Source organism: Thermobia domestica, chromosome 11, assembly GCF_964235325.1.
Source record: "Thermobia domestica chromosome 11, izTheDome1.hap1.1, whole genome shotgun sequence".
Taxonomy (NCBI): Eukaryota; Metazoa; Arthropoda; class Insecta; order Zygentoma; family Lepismatidae; genus Thermobia; species Thermobia domestica.
The window spans coordinates 259,007,791-259,027,335 of NC_137464.1; the positions used below are offsets into that span (position 1 = coordinate 259,007,791).

A 19,545-nucleotide genomic window follows, 5' to 3' on the forward strand; every position below is an offset into this window, starting at 1 on the left:
ACGAAATGCTGCGTTGCCTCAGTGGAGAAGGGCTCACCTCAGGTGCGTGGGATCCTTGTCTGGATCCTAGCTCGCAGCAAATTCTGCTCTTCCTTAGTCTTGGTGGATATTCGTAGCACGTTAAACTTTAAAAAATGAAAGCACACGCACAATAATACGATTGATTTGGTGATTTCAGTTTAGCATCTTTTATCAGCAGCAACACTATAAGATGTAGACTAACAGTTTAAGGTGGAATCCGAACCACCGTAATCGTTCAAATTTTTGCAAGGCGATCCTATCGGGAATCGAACCCGGGACCCCGTGCACCAAAGATGATGCGCGCATGCTAGCCACTAGACCAGCGAGGAGAGCCACAATAATAAAAGTATTGAATGATTGTGTTAATGTATTTATAGATCTAAAATATAGTTTGCAATAACGTATCTTACCTTATGGAGCGTTTACACTTGGTCGATTTAGTCGCACGGCTAAATCGACTCGCTGCATTTGCGACTAAATCGAAGCAACTAGACCGAATGAGATCGATGGATGTGTTCAATTGTTCCAACCGAAACTGAATGCTGCTTGTCGACTCGCTCTCCTCTGGTCGATTCGAAATCAACTGGCAATTTTAAAGATGTCCAAGCAAAAAGTAATTGGTACAATTTGCGGTGTTATAGCAGAAGAAAATAGAATCGACCACAGAAAATAGAACGTCTTTCAATTCAGTTGCTAGTCGATTAGTCGCTTTCGATCAACAAGCGATTAAGTTGAAGTCCTGTTTACACGGTCGATTAAGTTGAAAGTGACTTCAATTCAACTGAATCGAACGCAAATCGACTAAGGTAAACGACCCATTAGATTTAAAAAAAAAAAATAAAGATAAAACTTCTCCTCTTCACTTTCTTTCCATGTGTAACGAGAGTTGGACATTTGATGGCCAGATGGAAGCCACATATCAGCAGCAATAACAGCATCCCAGAATTTTGAAAGAGGTCCATTGGGTTTAATTGTCAATAAAGATTGCAAGGTACTCGCTAATGCGGTTTCTGTCGGAACTTTTAATATTATGAACAACACTGAATCCACATTGACAGGCAGCAGTTGATAACGGCACAGAACGAACTTTCCGCGTTAAGGTTTTAAGAACTGGAAAATCATTTACCGACTTAGAACTTGACTTACACTCTCTCCATTCTGATACTGCAACATCAGGATTCAATCCCAACAGTTGAGCTGCTTTATATACGTCTACTTTACCGTATAAACCACTCATACTTTTACGATCTTTATTTTCAAACACTGAAAAGCACTTTAGCACATCATTAGAAGGAAACCTTCTTTCCACTTCATCTACTAAACCCTGAATTACCTGCCCCCTTATTTGATCAAACTCACTATCATCACTCGCTGTATCAGACGCTCTGCAGTGGACTAAATACTTTCTTTTACAAAGACTGAGGTAGATGCATATGCATTTCTCTCAGAGCTTGGATTGTGCATTGAATTGTTTTTCTCTATTTCGTTATACGAAGCTGCTTCCTCTTGCATCATTTTATTAATATTAGACAAAATGGATGCAATATTCAAAAGAAAACCTAGCAATAGAATGTTCTTTTTCTCCGAGTTGTTTGCAAATACCACTCAGTTTAGAGCGGTCTCTGCTGAAATGGTCAATATCTTCACACTTCGAAAGTAGAAATTGTATTGTACAAGAAAAATCTGTAAAGACTACCAATAATGCGTCTCTCTCATTTGAAATCCAACGTATGTAAAACATTTTTATTTTTATTTTCAGTAGTCCTGCGGCATCTGTGACTATTGCGATAAGTTTTTTGGAACTGCAGATGGCTTACTGAACACTTTGTAAAGTTCGTCTAACAAACATTTAAAGTTGTGAACAGCATTCATAACAGCAAAAACTCTTTCAGAAACAAAATCCATTAGATATGCCATGCAGTGTACCTTAATTAGGCATGGATTGACATTTCTTCTAATTCGAGCGGCAACCCTTCATTTCTCCCAGTAAACACTGCAGTCCTCCGAAGCAAATCCAACAAGCTTTTCTTTAAGATTTAAAAAGAAAATTATGCCATCTTTGGGAAACGTTTGAATATTTTTTTCTTTAAGAGATTTTGCATCGGCATTTTCTATAGGTACTAATTTATAAAATAAATAATAAAATGAAACAAGGGATATTTTCTTCGTCCACAGATGTCACATATAACAGCAAGTGCTTATCCGCAAACCTGTCTGTAGATTCGTCCACTGAAATTGAAAACCAATCTGTTTGTTTGAGAAATTTTACCAATTTTGCACGCAACTGATCAGCAATAAAGGTAGCCACAGTTGCCACAGTTTTATCTATGTATACCTTAATTGCTAGTAAGAAACCCCTTACAGCTTATAAGCCAGTTAAACCCGTTTTATGCATTGCTACAGATTTATTTTAGCACTATTTAGAAGCTGTGACCATGAAGATCTTTCCTTTTTTTATTTATGACATTTGCTTTCCATCTCTCCCTGTAGTCTAGTATTAAGGTGCCCCCCCTAGAGATTTTAGTGGGAGGAAAATGCAAGCATAAATTTTTTGGTGGGAGAAATTCCCCCGTCCCCCCGGGATTTCGCACTCTGACCGTGGCCCTGTAATTTTCAACTTTTGGGGGGGAAGGGGTTAAAATGTAGATTTCGATGAGCTGTATCCAATGACACTATTTATGATTTCTGGAACCGACCGCTTCAAGGTCAAATTAGAGATCAAATATAAAGAGTGGGATCATTTGGGCAATACGGATAGGGACACGAGCGAATTCGAGCAAGTTTTCATTAAAACTCGACTCGACTCAAAATAGACATCTTTGAGCTCGACTCGAGAACACGGTTCGAAAAATTTCCTCCAACTCGAGTCGAGTCGAAACAAGCCAAATCGAGATAAATGCCGTGTGTAGTTTCAAGTACTTTCTTCAAATATCTTACATAGACAATATAATTATTATCAGTGATACTACTACTACTATAACATTATTATTATTATTATTATTATTATTATTATTATTATTATTATTATTATTATTATTATTATTATTATTATTTAATATGCATTGCATACATAATATATATATGCATTGTTAAATACTTAAAATCAAGAGAACAAAACTACTGTATCTGTAATGAAAAATAAATAATAGACAGTAGACTTTATCTTTAAGAGAGTGTATTATTTGCGTCGTGGAAAACACACTTAAAAATACAGTGCCACACACACAACAAACTTTAATTATATATTCTTACTTAAACAAATTCGTGAAATTCGTTTCGTTTGATTTAATTTTTTATGCACGCTCAACAAAATCAGAAATTTCGTTTATTGCGTCAAATAAATTATTAGTTACATTTGGTTTAAATTCAAAATGTTCTTAAAATTCTCAACCATTTGTGAAGCTTCAGGTGAGGCTAGCAAATTTAGTTTCCTTATTTCATCGCCGATGTTGTCATGTTCTTCCTCATTATCGAATACATTCTGTTGTGGTGTCACTGTTTCCTATGGCTGCTTCTGGATGACTGGAAACCAGTTGAAACTGCATTCTTCTGCTTGTCAGCACTAAAAATTCTTGTACTATATTATTTCAAATTTTCCAAATAGGAGGTTCAAACTTCGATTTACCCATCATCTTTTACCATTATTTTCAACACAGTTTTCAAAGGGAATAAACTTTTGTTTGAATTAACGAGAGTCCACTGTCCGTATGCAGGGTGGCACGTAAGTAGTTATACACCCCTGCATTGATGAAGTATAGCATTCTAGTTTATGGGATTATTCACATCGGCAACATATCGCACAATCCTATCTGGATTAGAATGAGACAGCTCTCAAGCTAGAGGCGAGCGCGCTACCAATGGACCACCACAGCCTATACCTAAGTATTTCAATGTAGAGAATAGAGGAGAAGGCTGTTAAAGTGTCATGGTAACAAAAGTTTATTCTTGATAACTTAAGCAGGTGCGTTTACTACGGAGAGTCCTTAGGGACTTAACCCCCTAAAAGAAAGTCTGTTCACGCCAGCTCACAAGACGATATTTGGGACTGTCTCGCCTCGAAAAGTGTTGTTCGTCTCTGAAAATATATATCTTTCTATTGGAAGAGTTCTGTTTCGTCTCATTTCGTTGGCAACACTATTTACCACTGATTCCAGTTTTTTAATTTTAATATTTGTTAGACAACAACAAACACAACAAAATAATAATAATAATAATAATAATAATAATAATAATAATAATAATAATAATAATAATAATAATAATAGAAAATGAACGAATTACAGATTTCGGATAGTATATCAAAAAGAATATGTTGAGAGCGCTCTGTTCTGTTGCTAAAGACCAAGATGATAAAGAAGTCAATTTGAATGAACGAAAAAGTTGAACATAAATATTAAATGCAATTACGGATACAAATACAAATTTCAGTAATAATAATAATAATTAATAATAATAATAATAATAATAATAATAATAATAATAATAATAATAATAATCCATTTTCCTCATACATAACGTCATGAAATCATACCAGATAAGTAATTCTCTGGCGAAATTTACCTTGAATTTAAAAAAAAAGATTCTGTTCTTCCATAAAAAACAGTACTAAGTACAAGAAAACCCTTATGGTGTCTTTACTGTTTTGTCAAGATTGCATTGCTTTTACTTGTTTCATGAAAGTTAACAGTGTTGAATATACAGGTGTTTCAAAACACCGACGTTTGACAAAATAACACTAACAATGTTTGGGAGGTGATTCCTAACACCAAGATGAGACGAAAAGTTGGGACCGACCTGGGTGCACAAATTCTTCCTTTCCGGAATTATATGCTGCCGAAAACATGGAAAATTTAACTTTAAGGGCCCGATAGCTAAAAAAAAAAAAAAAAAAAAAAAAAGCTATAGGACCTACCGTAGCCGAGTGAAAGACTTCACTTAGGAAGTAATAATATGTGCACTATCCAAAAATACATGTTTCAGAATCCTGTAGTACTCACGCAACAATTTTTATAGAGGGAGTTTGTCTACGAGCATATTATTTGAAGTACTTATCAATTACCTTTATCAAAAATGTTGCGGAAGTACCGCAGGATTGTGAAACTTGGATATTATTTGGATGGCGCACGTATTAGTTTCTAAGTGAAGTCTTGACCCGAATACGATAGGCCTCATAGTATTAAAGCTATGAATCATTAAAGTATTTTTTTTTTTTTTGGCAGCCCATACAGGTGTCGATACGAAAATTCCACCATTCTAGATTGACAACCCACACTTGGCAATCAAAATGCTCTGTTATCATTTTTTCATATCTTCAATAGTTACCGAGTTAGCCTATGACAAGGGACTTTTGACTCGGTCGGTGATCCAATATATTTCATTCAATTAAAAATTTTCTTGTATGCCTTAAATCTGGAGAACTACATATAGTGTAGCCGAACCCAAACTGTCACTTAACTCGGTATGAAGTGCTTATTACCTAAGAAACACGAAAAATCGATTTAGGGGTTGTTCAACAATTTTGTGGACCCTGAAACTAAAATATTTTTCAACCAAAAATTTTCGTACGCTTTATATCTGGAGAACTGCAGGCAAAACTAAACTATCAGTTAACTCAATACGATGTCCTCATTCCGAAAAAATATACGGAAACTCGATTTGGGGGCCGTTTAAAAATGTTGGGCCCCTGATCCAAGATCCAATATATTTCAATCAAAAATTGTCTTGTACGCTTTATATCTGGAGAGCTGTAGCCAAACCCAAACTATCACTTAGCTCGGTATGATGTGCTCATTCCGAAAAAGAAAAAAAAAAAAAAAAAAACAGCGAAAACCCCATTTAGGGGCCGTTCAAAAATTTTGTGGCCTCTGATCCAAAAACTAATTGTTGGCCGAGATGACAATCTTTTGATCCAATATCCTTGGACCATTCCTAAAATTTTTGTTTATGTTGTTGCATGAACTGTAGTAATTATAGTAATGTGTTTATGTATTTGATAAAGGATTAAAGTTTGGTTGCAAATACTTAATTAATACAATTGTGAGGGGATGGAATGTTGTGTGGAATTCCTCATATCACTTACCTTAAGCAAGGAGAAAAATTATGAAAACCTTGTAAAACATGTGTATATTAGTTATTGGGAAAGATAAATATTATTTTTACCAAGAAATATTTTGATGAGATGTATGAGTCATGATTTTATCTAAGTGAACGTGCCACTGGCCACAGAAGATAGGAACTTTAATATTCAGTAGATACAAAATTGTATCTTTCCTTAACAAATATTAGTACTTCTAGACGGAGGTAAAAATGGATCTGAGAAGGGAGCTGGAAGCATGACGTCACGCCGTCTCCCGTGTCTATCTTTGCCCATTCTAATTTTCTTTTAGGAAGTGGAGGGTCGCTGTAGATATTTTCTGGAACTGGGGTAATGCCGTTCTCCCTTACTTTTACCATGCTTCAAGATCGTATATACTTTGTGTTCTGTGTTGTCCACGAGACGAGATAATATACACGATATATAAGGTTTTTCTCTACTCGTCTCGATTTTTTTTTTTGTTGAATTCCCGCCTCGATTCTAAAATAATTCTTTCTCGTTTCATCTTGATTCTCGGAAAGTTTCCCTTTCTTCTCGCCTATTTTTTTTAAATCACTGTACAAAATATAGAATGTCAATACTTGTGTGGTTTGTATATTTAGGACTCTTAGACTTTATGTTATGGTGATATATTTACTCGCTTATGTTTTCGCCTCCTATCTTTTTCTTGTAACTTTTTACCAAACTATTTTGGAACTGTTAGCGCGCGAGTTTATTGGTCTGCTGTATACTAAGGGTTAAAATTATGTCTAATTAGGACGTATAATCGTTTACGTTTAGCAAATTTTTGTTCAGTTTGCCCTCCAACCAACACGCGATTACACAAATATTAACGATAAAATCTAAATATGATTATCGTTCATGTATTTTTTAAAAATAAATAAAATAAAATAAAACAATAAACTAATAAAATAATAAATTAAAGCAATACAGTTTTAGAGCTGCAATCATTTCGTCACATTAATTTTAAATCGGAAAATGCTTCACGCTAGCAACATATAGTAGCGTGACTTTTTACTACTTGGAATTAGTGCGTGAAGCACTAATACTTTTGTCCCTAGTAGCAGAGACAACTCGCAAACCGCTTGCTGTAAGCTTGCATTGGAAGTCGGCAAGCTTGCATCCGACTTGATTGGAAAACGTGCAAGCATGCCGCAAGCTGGATTCCAGTAACGAAGTTATGTGGGTTCAACCTTGCATTCAGTGTTTCATTCAAGCTTAACGCAAGCGTTTTACGCTGGCGGCAATTGAATAGCTAATGAACAGTCAGTGATGCTATGACGCTCAGCGAAGGATCTAAAGCATCGCTTGCAAGTACAACAAAAGGCAGATTGTATGAAAGCATGCCTTTCAAGTGCAAGCGTAGAAAGCCAAAAGCCAATCACGCGCCAACTGGCAGAAAGCTTTCTTACCACTTGGGGTCGCTTATAAATAGCATTTCATCACATAATTTTCCTTTATCCTTAAAGGGTTAATACAGTGGAATCAAGCAAACTCAACCTAAGGTTGATTGAAAGATTTCCCGAAAATGGTAAGTTGTACGCGTAGGCGGACCCTAGGGGACAAAGGGTTCTTAGCCCCCTTCTCCACCATCAGCGACATAATCAACAGTCCTGCAAAAGCCCAGTAAGAGAGAAAACTAAGTATCTTTAACCCTCAATCTCCCAGAAGTCCGTCCTGAATCCGCTTTTGGTTTTACGGAATAAATTATAAGTTATTCACAACTCAATATTTTATTCAATATTGCTTTAATGTGACCATGGGCGCCCGAAGAAAATTTTCTAGGGGGGCTCAAATCCCTGGTTGCTATATTACGTTTGGTATTTTTTATTTGTATTAAGAAAATCTTAAGACATTTAATACATTTTCGTGAGCCCGGGGGGGGGCACGGGCCCTACCCTGACCTCCCCTTCGGGCGTCCATGAATGTGATAGTTGAACTTACGATAGGGTACAGCTATAAACCTTCAGGGAAGTTTGCTAGCATTAAGAGAAAGTAATGTTAGTAGTAATTCACAGCGGTTACGTGACTTTCTTTAGTCATTTCGACGGAAAATGGAGTAGATTACGAATTTCCATGAAAAAAAAAGAAAAAAAATGTTACCAAATTCTTTAGACAGTTCCCACCCTGCTCCCGCCAAGTGAACTTTGTGGTGAACAAACACCTTGTGCGTGGATTTTCTCGGGGTTCTCCCGTTTCCTCCCACTTTCTTCATTTTACCATTTCATTCATCTCTCATCATCACCGTCTGCTTTAGCCTCACCGGCATAACCATGGGACGTAAAACTCAAAGATTTCATTTTATTTTCTTTGGACAGTTCTAAGAATTAGTGTCACAAAAAAAGGGGGTGAAAATTGTAAAAAGAAAAGAAAAGAAAATACATTATTTTTTTTAAAGTGAGTTCAGTCTCTCAGGAATAGGTAATATTTTCACCCTTATCCCGTAACTGCAACCAGAAGTTGTAGAAATGTACAACCACTTTCGGTATCAGTAGCTATAAGAGAGAGCGAGAAATGACTTTCTGATATGAATTCAGAGTACCATGTATTTCAAGAACAGGTTCCATCTCTGATGTTATACTGCTACTACTGTATAAACGGAAATAACAGATCTAGTTCTTCCCGTTTTAATAATAAATCCCCTTTCCCAACGTGGAACGCAACTCACTTGTTTGATTTGCTAAGCTCTTTCTTTAACTCTTTCCTCCTCAAATAAACAAGGTCCGTTCTACTATATGTTCAACACGTGCATTTGCACTGGGCGGGAAGTTTCGAAGGGCGACAAAATCTGTCATAACTATATTACTTAAAATAAATATTTCTTGTTGAAAACAGATTTCATGAATGATGGTTGTTAAATTTACTAATCTTGCCTTCTTTTTGAATACTACACTCAAAAATTAAGTTTAGGTCGCATTAGTTTAAGGTCACATGAACAGTGCCAAAACAAATGGTGAAACAAATACCAGCATGAATTGCTTGATTGTTCTCAAATACAAGAACTCAATTCCAGGGCCGTAACTTGTAGGGGGGCAGGATGGGCAACTGCCCCCCCCCAGAGAAGCTCCCCGACGTTCGAAGGGGCCCATTTCAGCACAAAATTTTCTTACTCCATATACGATACGAACATGAAATTATAAATGAAGCATCAAACAGGTTCACTACACTACATAAACAAAACATCACACAAAAAGTCAATAAAACACAAATGAGTCCTGGGCCCATTTCAGTAAACAATGTCTACTATTAGGGACCCTACAAATAATATTTATTTGTGTGGTTTTGAGATTTGTCAATATTGTATCTTTAATTAATTTGCCATGTATGGAATGGACTCAGGGGCGTACAAACGGCCCCGCAGACTTTACCGTGCGGGAGAGCCCACAGGCTCCGGGGAGCCGATAAAGAGTAAGAGAAAGATGAAAATAGGAGCCCAAGAATTAGAAAAACAACTTTCCTAGGGGGCCCAAATACGCGTATTAATGCTTTGCCAAAAAACTAACTTACGGCGCTGTTCAATTCTCTAACAGTAGCGAACACCTGTTCCATTTAGTTATGTTTCGTTACGAAAACTAGTGTTGTCTTTGTCACAGAAAGTTCACTTATTATTGAGGTGGAACAGTTTTTTTTTTTTTTTTTTTAATTTTTAATACATGTAGAAGGAAAATCAAGAAATAAAAGATAAAACAGCTAGCTGCATTGGAATTACATACTGATATATTTAGATTGAAGCTGGATATTGAATTCTATAAAAAAGATTATAATCTTTCCTCTGTAGGTATGTTTGTTTTTGTTTTACTAACATAATAGATTATTATTTAAAGAAAAACAGACACAGCGAGATTGTATTTGTAGTGTTCAGGTCTTTCTGAGTGTTCATGCACTTTCCCTTCTCTTCGTTGTTCATGATGGCGTAGCATACTTAAAATTGTAGCTTTTAAGATGTTTTTTTTTTTCCCTGGAGAAACGGGAGGCGACAAATGATGCCATTGCACGGGGCGGCAAATTTACTAGGGCTGGCTCTGGAAATCATGAATGGCAAAAACCATAGTTTTATTGAAAAAAAAAACAACAAAAAAAAACGGTTTTTTGGATTTAAATCAGTTTTTTTTTGTTTAAATAATTTTCTGTATGCATTTATATCACATATGGACAGAAATAAGTTTGTTTCGCTTTGGTGTTATTATGCAACAATCGGGTTAAGCTGGAAGGGGTCACATAACCTTAAAGCGGAATCCAAACCGCTTCTCGACTTAGGGAAAACCGGGGTATTCGCGAACACTGGGATACTGCCGAACACCTAAGTTTATGCCCATGACTATTTTGCTGCATGCTATAGCAGAGAGACCTTGAAAATTGTAGCATAAATTTGGTGACAGTTGAGTAGATTGCCAGGGACAAGACGTTTTGTTGTTTTTGTCGATTCACTTATAACGTTGGTTCAACAATCTGGGCAAGATAAGTTGGCTCTTATCTCATCTATAATGTTATACATGAGGCTATATTTGAGCATTAGTTCTTTGTAATCTTACTAGCTTATATGCAGTCAAAAATTAGTTTCAATTTTAACAATAAAATAGCGTCTCATGGGGAAATGCCAGACAGAGTGTTCGGGATTGCCCCATGGTGTGAAATAAGTTATCAAACAATTTCAAATAGTTTTTTTTTTTTTTTAAATTGAAAGTAAGTAATAATTTAATGAAATTGGTTTGGAAAATAGATAATCTTCATAATAAGCGTTATTAGCTTATTTTAAGCCATTAGTAGCCTACTTCACTATTCTATAATTAGTAACTCTATTTTAGATATCTGATCTTTCATCATAGACTGCAATTTTTTCTGTGTGTCATTCACAGAAAAATTATTTACAAATTTACAAATTTATTTAGCCTAGTAGCGTCAATTAGCAGTTAGCCAATTTTGTTCAGCCTATTAACCACATTTGAACATTGGACTAATAAAGAATACTGTCTTTGGGAGCAAAACATTAATGCGAATATCTGTGATTTCTACAATTTCAAATAATGTTTTCATTTTAATTAATATTTTATTTCATGCACAGTTATTTCGGAATTTGTTTCATAAGAGTACATTTTGTTTAGCTTATTACCTATTAGCTTTCATTTGCAGTAGTTTCAAAGATGTTGAGGTCTGGTCATGTTTCTCATTAACTTCAGTTATATTTGTCATTATAATTCTTATTAAAGATTTAAATACTAAATTACGGTATAATTTTAATGCATTTCGCTTCTTTCGTAAAGGAAAGTTTGAAGTAATCAGTATGTTCGGGATTACCCCGACCACTGGGGCAATCCCGAACATAGCTACATTTTTAAAACATCTCACTGATTTGTTGGAAAATGTTATTTTTGACTTTCTTCTGCACTTTAATAAACAGGAAAAGCTCCAAGCTTTCTATACACAAGAAATCTTAATTTTATCTCTAAAAACAAAAGACTTAATTATAATCAAAGCTTAAGTACTCGTGAACATCCCGGTTTCCCCTCCATCCGAGAGAACTTGTCCTCCATTTGAACTCGAAACCAGAACTAATTGGCCAAAAATTCTATACTATACGTCTGCCGACTCATTCACGAACGACTCCTGATAAAAAATACGTTGTATTGATCTTTACATACTTGTTAATGTAATTGTCAAAACTTATTTCAGAAGAACAAAAAGATAAATAGTTGCACAAATGAAACCATTATACAGCATTACATATGGATAATTTCAAAATACTTCAGAGTAGAAGAACTAATTTAGTCCAAGTTAGTTCACTACGACTTTTATTTAGTCCAAATTAAGGAAATACGACGACTTAATTTGCATATCAGTAAGAAAAGGAATAAAGACGCGAATTATTTGAGTCCACTTTGGCTCTGGCCTATTTGTACATAAATAGATACCAAAGATATTTTGATTTCCATAAATACCTCTCATGGAGTTGTATGACCCCTTCCCCCCAAAAAGTACGGCATTTCGATATATTTTATCAATAGTAAACATGATTAAAACAAAACAATATTTACAGTTTTTCTTTGCAGTTGCATAACAAAAATAACAAACTATAAAAAATCATAAAAGAAACGTTAATAAACGTTTAAAAAAAAAAAAGAAGTTGCTTTTGTAGAATAATCTCTTTGAGTAATGAATGGGGAATTTAGGTCTGAATTTAATACGAATAATATACGGGAGTGAAACGTGATAACCACAAATGTGTGTTCATCACGATTTTATGAACACTTACACTTTTACGAACATTTTTCGTCTTTTCGTTTAAACCATTTTTTTTTTTTTGTGTGTGTGTGTGTGAAAAAAAAAAAAACAGCTGGTTTAAACCAGCCAACCCTGCTGGAAATAGAATTCTAGTGTAGTTGTTGTCCGTTAGACTTGTCCAGCCTTTTCGTTGCGGATTCATAGTCCGGCTCAAATCTCCTAACGTTTAAGGCGTTTCCTCCTTTTCACAATATCCAATGCAACTTGGGCGACGTTGTCTAATAGCTTTGTTCTTGGATTAGGAGAAAGCAAATTCGAAGGTAAGTCTTTACGGTATATGTCACTATAGCGTTAATAAATCTATAAGAACAAATTTGTTTTTCAATATCTTATTTCTTGTGTTAATATTTCACGTTATAACTGTACACGAAAGAAAGCGAAATCTGACAACGTCGCACTTGCTCATCATTGGCTTTCGACAAACGTCAAGAGGTTTGAGCAAGGGCGCCGATTTCTCTGTAAATTTGGGGGGATGCAGAAGGGATATATTAGGATTTTAAGATAATTGCATTCAAATTATACCAAATATCGTATATTCATAAATATAATGTGAGGGAGCCACATGAACTTGCCCCCCCTTAGGATCGGCGCCCTTGGGTTTGACCCGGACTTTATTGTTGTTAGCTGCCTTATGTGACATTTAGGCTAATACTCAAACTGTATAGACTTATTAATTGCCTAGTATTCAGGTCAATGATGATTTACGGAGGTGATCCGAGGAGAAAATCTTTCCCTTCAGGGAAGTACGAAATTCCTCTTGGGCGCATTCTTCGATTGTGCTGAACATCGATCACCAGTATTTTTGCAGTACTACCTTCACCCCCCGTGTATTGAGTCATTCCTATAGGCAGCGCCATAGTGGGTGCAACTACACCCACATTAACTTAGATTTTCAGATTTCCTACAACAATCCTTTCTATTTTGCATATTTATTGTTTCCTATGTTTGGATATATTTGAGGGACTTCTTGAATCTCTCATAACTTATTTGCTATCATATAGTGTTCTTCCATTTTTTTTTAAAGTAAAACTTAGGGACACGGCCGGATTTAGCATTTTGGCGCCCCTAGGCCCAATAATTTTTTCCGCCCCCTTAGTCTGGTTAAAGTTACTAGTCTGGAGCAGTGATTTGAACATTGGCACGCACACGGCGCATGGGCGTCTAATCACTCCGAGAAGTAGCGCCGAGCCAGCCTAGTAGCAGTGGCAATACGATGCGTACCGCTCAACGACATCCCTACAACCAGTTCTCCCGTGTTTGAGATCAAAAAAAATGAAATGAAATCTTTAAGTTTTACGTCCCACGGTTATGCCGGTTAGGCTAAAGGAGACGGTGATGATGAGTAATGAATGAAATGGTGGAATGAAGAAAGTGGGAGGAAACGGGAGAACCCCGAGAAAACCCACGCACACGGTGTTTGTCCACCACAAAGTTCACTTGGCGGGGGCTGGGATCGAACCCGGGACCCCAAGCACCAGAGGTGAACGCTCTACCACTGAGCCACCGCGGCCCCCGTGTTTGAGATCAATTTTGTAACGAAGTTGATGCATAATGTTGAAAGATAGTTTAACTTTACCAACAATTATTTGTTCTAATGAACTTCAAAATCAGAATGCTTTATTAGCCTGATTTTTTAAAATCAATTCAAAAAATATGTTAAGTTATGGCTATTTATTTTTATTTCTAGATATTTTTAATTTTTTTCTCTCGCCCGTGCGCCCCCTGGGAGCTTGCGCCCATAGGCCCGGGCCTACCAGGCCTATTGGGAAATCCGGCCCTGCTTAGGGATTATTTTTGAGATCTTAAGGCACAATAGTGCAGAGCGTTCTGGCAACAATGTTAGGATGTGTTGTTCCATCCTAATTAGCACCCACATTACCGAAGTCCTGGCGCCGCCTATGGTCATTCCCCCTCCCAGGAGTTGAATTGAATTGAATTGAAAAAGGCTTTATTCAAGCGGGCGAGGTTCAGCATATTGCTGCTCTACCACCTAACCCTTGTCAAGGAAGTACATTGTGTTATACAAAAAACATACAATCAATTGAGTACAAAAGATACGGTTACATACAAGAAAAATACAGGTATACAGTAAGATGATAAAAAAAGACAAAAGTGGTACTTTTAACAAAACACACGCACACCCACAAGTACGACAAGTGAAGAAAAAAAAACAACATACAAACATGAATACAAACACATACCAATCAATAACATAGAGACAAAATAAGCTATGCTTGTGATTCACGATGCAGGGAGGAGGGTGATGAAATATTTTTATAATGTATGATTATTTAATAAAGAATATGTACAAAGTCAAGTCTGATTTCATTTACGTGGTTCAAGTGATAGACTACAAATTATGGGTACCTGAACTTAAATTTTGTTGGCTGAGTAAATAAATTTTTAACATTTTCTTGAAAGAATTAAATGTGTTAGCTTCTTTTACTACATTTGGTAGAGCATTCCATGACCTTGGTGCTAATACTGAAAATACCGCAGTGGTTTGCTTGAGTCTATGATGTGGAATATCAAACGTATTTCTTTTGCGTGTTAAGTGAGTGTGAATAGTTGACCTAGCAGTGAGTTTCTTGTATAAATACGCGGGACGTGTTGTTTTAAGAATTTTATAAATGAGAGAGCAGTAATGCAAATGTCGTCTTCTGGACATTGTCAGCATGCTATTGCTGTTCAGAATAGGCAAAATATGATTGAATTTTCGTATGTTGTAACAGAAGCGGATGCATGAATTTTGTACCTTTTGGATCAGAATGGCATTGCTTTTTGTTAGAAGCGGGCCATACACAACATCACAATAATCAAACAAAGACAGTATCAGCGTTTGTATCAGGAGTAGTTTGGTATCTTTGGACAGACAGTCTCGTATTTTGTACAGGTTTTTTAGTATTCCTAGCACTTTTGAACACTGAGTAGAGACGTGGTTATTCATAGAAAGTTTATCGTCAATTTGTACTCCAAGACTTTTAACACAAGGTGAATAGCTAATGTTTGAGTCCATTATTTGTAATTCTAATTTGTCCGGAGCAATTTTATTAAGTTGATTAGCGGAACCTAGAACAGTATAAGTACATTTTAAGGGATTAATAATAAGACCGTTATCAATACACCAGTTACTGATAGCCTTAAGATCTTGGTTAAGGAGTCGAACAACTTGTGGTAAGTCCTGAGGCAAGGCTTTTATAAACAATTGAGTGTCGTCTGCGTAACAGTACATCTTTGAATGCTGTACAACAGATACCAGATCTGCAGTGTATAAGGTGAACAAAACTGGCCCTAAAATTGAGCCTTGTGGAACACCTCTATCAAGTACAGCAGCTTCAGAAATTTTATAATGAGATGAACTACGTAAAGTAACTTGCTGTTTTCTCTTTTGTAGATAGGATTCGAACCATTTTATGGTATTTACTGAAAAGTTATAGTATTTCATTTTTGCTAAGAGAACACCATGCTGTACAAGGTCGAATGCCTTTGAGAGGTCTAATAAAACTAGTATGACCACATTTTTGTCATTTAGTGCATGAAGCACATTGTCTTTAATACCTAACAAAGCAGTAGAAGTGCTGTGAAATTTACGAAACCCAGATTGTTCGCATGGAAGTATGCCAGAGCTATCAATATATGAAATCATTTGCTGAAGCACTAACTTTTCAATTACCTTTGAAAGAACTGGCAATATACTTATTGGCCGAAGGTCACTAGTTGATTTAATACAAGGCTTCTTTGGTAATGGCAGAATTGTAGATAGTTTCCAGGGATCAGGGAATTTACCATTCGATAAAGAGTAGTTCACAATATTAGTTAAGGGAGATGTGATAACAGGTAAAGCTATTTTAAGCATATGTGGGGTTATTTCGTCAAAGCCCACTGCATTGGATTTAATGTTAACAATTGCTCTTCTAACTTCATGTTCATGAACAGGTCTTAACATGAAAGGAGTTCCACAAGCAGTGTGTTTCAGTGAACTGTACCGATTTATTTGTTTATCAAATGTATCGTCACTTGTTACTGAGATGTCGGAAACTTTAACAAAATTACGATTTATGACATCAGGGCAATTTAGTTCTTCAGGGAGGTTCAACGATGAACTTTTTCCACCTATTCCCAAATTATGTAACGTACGCCAAGTGTCTTTATTGTTTTTAGCGTTATTTACACGAAAGGAAAAATACGCAATCTTTCCTTGTCGAATAACTGCCGTAGTAAAATTACGAAGCTCTTTGTACTCATCCCAGTGTTGCTGCAACTTAGTGCGTTTGAACCTGCGGAGCGCACGGTCGCGTATTTTCATTAGCAGCTTGGTATTACTAGACACATAAGGCAATTTGTTATTCGAAACTTTAGCTGTTTTTATTGGCGCATGCTGATCAAACAGATGTTTTAAAGAAGTCTGAAGAAAATTAACTTTAGCATTTATAGATTCCTGAGATTCAATTTGTTTCCAGTTCAAGGCTTCAGCATTTTGTAGAAATTCGTCGTGATTAAATATATTAAAGTTGCGATAACGAATAATATCAAATGACTTTCTTGGCTGTTTTTTAATGTTTAAGATAGCATGTGTCACCCAGTGATCGGATGATCCAATGGGTGGACTAACGCCACTTGATGCTATTGTGTCAATTTTATCGGTAATAATGAGATCGAGTAATGATTCACCGAACTCTGTTATTCTGGTTGGTTCTTTAATGAGTTGGACAAGTCCAAACATATCCAGGATACGGTTCAAATATTTTGTTTCGGGTTTGTCAAGACAGAGCTGATCACAATTAAGGTCACACAATCAACTTGTGGATATAAATGTGTAATCACATCCTCAAGAATAGACAATTTGGTGTAGGGGATATTTGGTGGTCTATACATTGATACGATACCTATGCGTAGCGAATTTATTTTCACCATTACCGTAAGGCATTCTACTTGATCTGTGTTAGGTATTTCAAACAGTTTTACATCCAAATTTTCAAGATAATACATTAAAATTCCTCCAGCATGATGTTCTCTGTCTTGCCGAAGAACGGAGTAGCCAGGTATATTAATGAGCCTTGTATCAATTGAATTGTCAAGCCACGTTTCACTAACTACAAAAATAGCACACTGTGATTCTAACATTAATAAACGTATTTCATCTATTTTAGGTAAAATGGAACGAACATTAGCATGCATAATTAAAAATTGAGACTGTTGTCCTGCCGTAAACTCAAACCTTTCCTGAAAAGTTTTGTTGATACTAGTATTTAAATATTCCCTTGTACCATGCCAGTGGTCATGAATGCTCCCTTGTAGGCTACTATGTCTACGTTACTCATAATTATTGTTAAACAGTTTCTTTACAATGCAATATAGCGATAATGTACCAACTAGTAAACCCTTTAAAGTTAGAGTGGTGCCCATCTTTGTCTCAGGCTTTGAAAAACAGCAATATAAATCTGATCCATCATCTCCATAGAGAATAAGTAACCTACGTTTTGCAAGAACAGAAATTTCTCTACATGTACACCCCTGAATATTGAGTTAATGTTTTGAAATCACTGCTGCTGCTACTTTTGACAATAACGAGGCGTCTGGCAAAAGAAGTCTTTTTCAATTATGTTGTTTAATTATTTGCATCAGATCGTTGATTGTATGATCCGTTTTTCATTGAGCGCAGAAAAACCGTTCTGCACAGATTCTGTCCACACGGAGTAAAGGAACAAAAGGCTGCTCCTGACATCTAGCGAAAATGAGTAAACTACCGCGGGGCTCATTCCATAGCAGTTTCCGTCAACGCAACATAAAATTTGCTGTATAGTTCGTGGTAATTGGGATAGCACATAGCAACATAGCATTTGCTATGATGATGAGACAACAAAGAAACACACAAGCATTTGCTCCTCTTACAGTCATTTCTGAGAGCCTAATCGTGACTTTATACCGTTTTTTTTTAATCTAGTAGAGATTGCGAGTTGGTTCTGCACTGCATTTGGGCGAATGCTTCCCTCACTGCCTGACATTCTCGGCCAGCATCGGATTTAGTAGGCGATTGAAGGCTTTGTCTACAAGTTGTGGACATCCTGTATCAGATTTGTTCTGAAAGAGTTTGTAAATTAATGTTTTACCATCATCCCTACCAAATATTTGATCCCTATACTTTTCTTTTCGTTTCACTAGCGTTCGTTCCCAGTTCGAACTCGTATACATATAATCCTGTACAACGTTTATTGGACACCGATATCTGTTGACATGTCAGAGCAAAATTTGTAAGAGGTGCATAGTATAAAATGGATGTGTTAATTCAACTTAATGGTTCTGTAATAATCAAATTCTGTTAAATTTTGACACATGCCTAGTGCTACTTTTACTCCATTGCACTTTTTTTTAGAGTAAAATATTCAAATGGTAGTTGTTGAATCAACCATCTAGTATGATGAGAAGTCATTTTAGTAACACGCCGTTTGTGTACTTTATATACATTTTCCAGTCAACCATTTTTACCCCCCCCCAAAAAAAAAACTTTCTTATTAAACGGATATGACAATTATGGGAAATAATAAAGTGTGGCATAAATTATTTAAGTGATTATCAGAAACGAAATATAGTCGGCAATGAAGAGGAACACATATACGAAAAACAGATGGCAGCACTTCTTCTAATGTAAATTTCGTCAAGAAATTCATACACTTAAAAAACTATTTTCATGAAAGATCACAGGCAATGTAATACATTGTTCGTTACTTAGGATAAATGTCACATATATCGCATGGAATTTTCCTTATAGTAAAAAACGAAATCTCATAAATTATTTTTGGAAAGTAATGTGCACTCTTAAATTAGAGTATAGGTGTACTTATCTAAGACAACTATTTGAAAACCTTACTAAATCATTGCTCTTAGCAAATAAGAGGTTCCATTGGCCACTGACAAGTAATATAGTTATTAATATTAGTATGTCATGATGTAGGGTCAGCATGCTAGGTGTGGTGTTACTAACAACACATCATGTATATATAGAGATCAGTGTACAGCTGTTTTTTCCCACTATTTCACCTATATCCTAGATAGTGTCTGATGAAACCAAGTGGATAGTTGAAGAAACTGTTAAGCGTTAATAAATATAGAGAGATCACTTTACAGCTGTTCTTATTTCCCGCTATTTCACC

General features: G+C 35.9%; 1 protein-coding gene across 1 annotated transcript; it reads right to left on the bottom strand.

The window, feature by feature from the left end:
* Positions 1-988: 988 nt before the first annotated feature.
* Positions 989-17,572, bottom strand: LOC145665531 (uncharacterized). Its single transcript, XM_081732836.1, has 3 exons — positions 17,312-17,572; positions 15,527-16,799; positions 989-1,284 (listed from the first exon to the last, which is right to left on the bottom strand). The coding sequence occupies exons 1-3, from the start codon at positions 17,570-17,572 to the stop codon at positions 989-991; spliced, it is 1,830 nt and encodes a 609-aa protein (XP_081588962.1).
* Between the last annotated feature and the right edge of the window lie 1,973 nt (positions 17,573-19,545).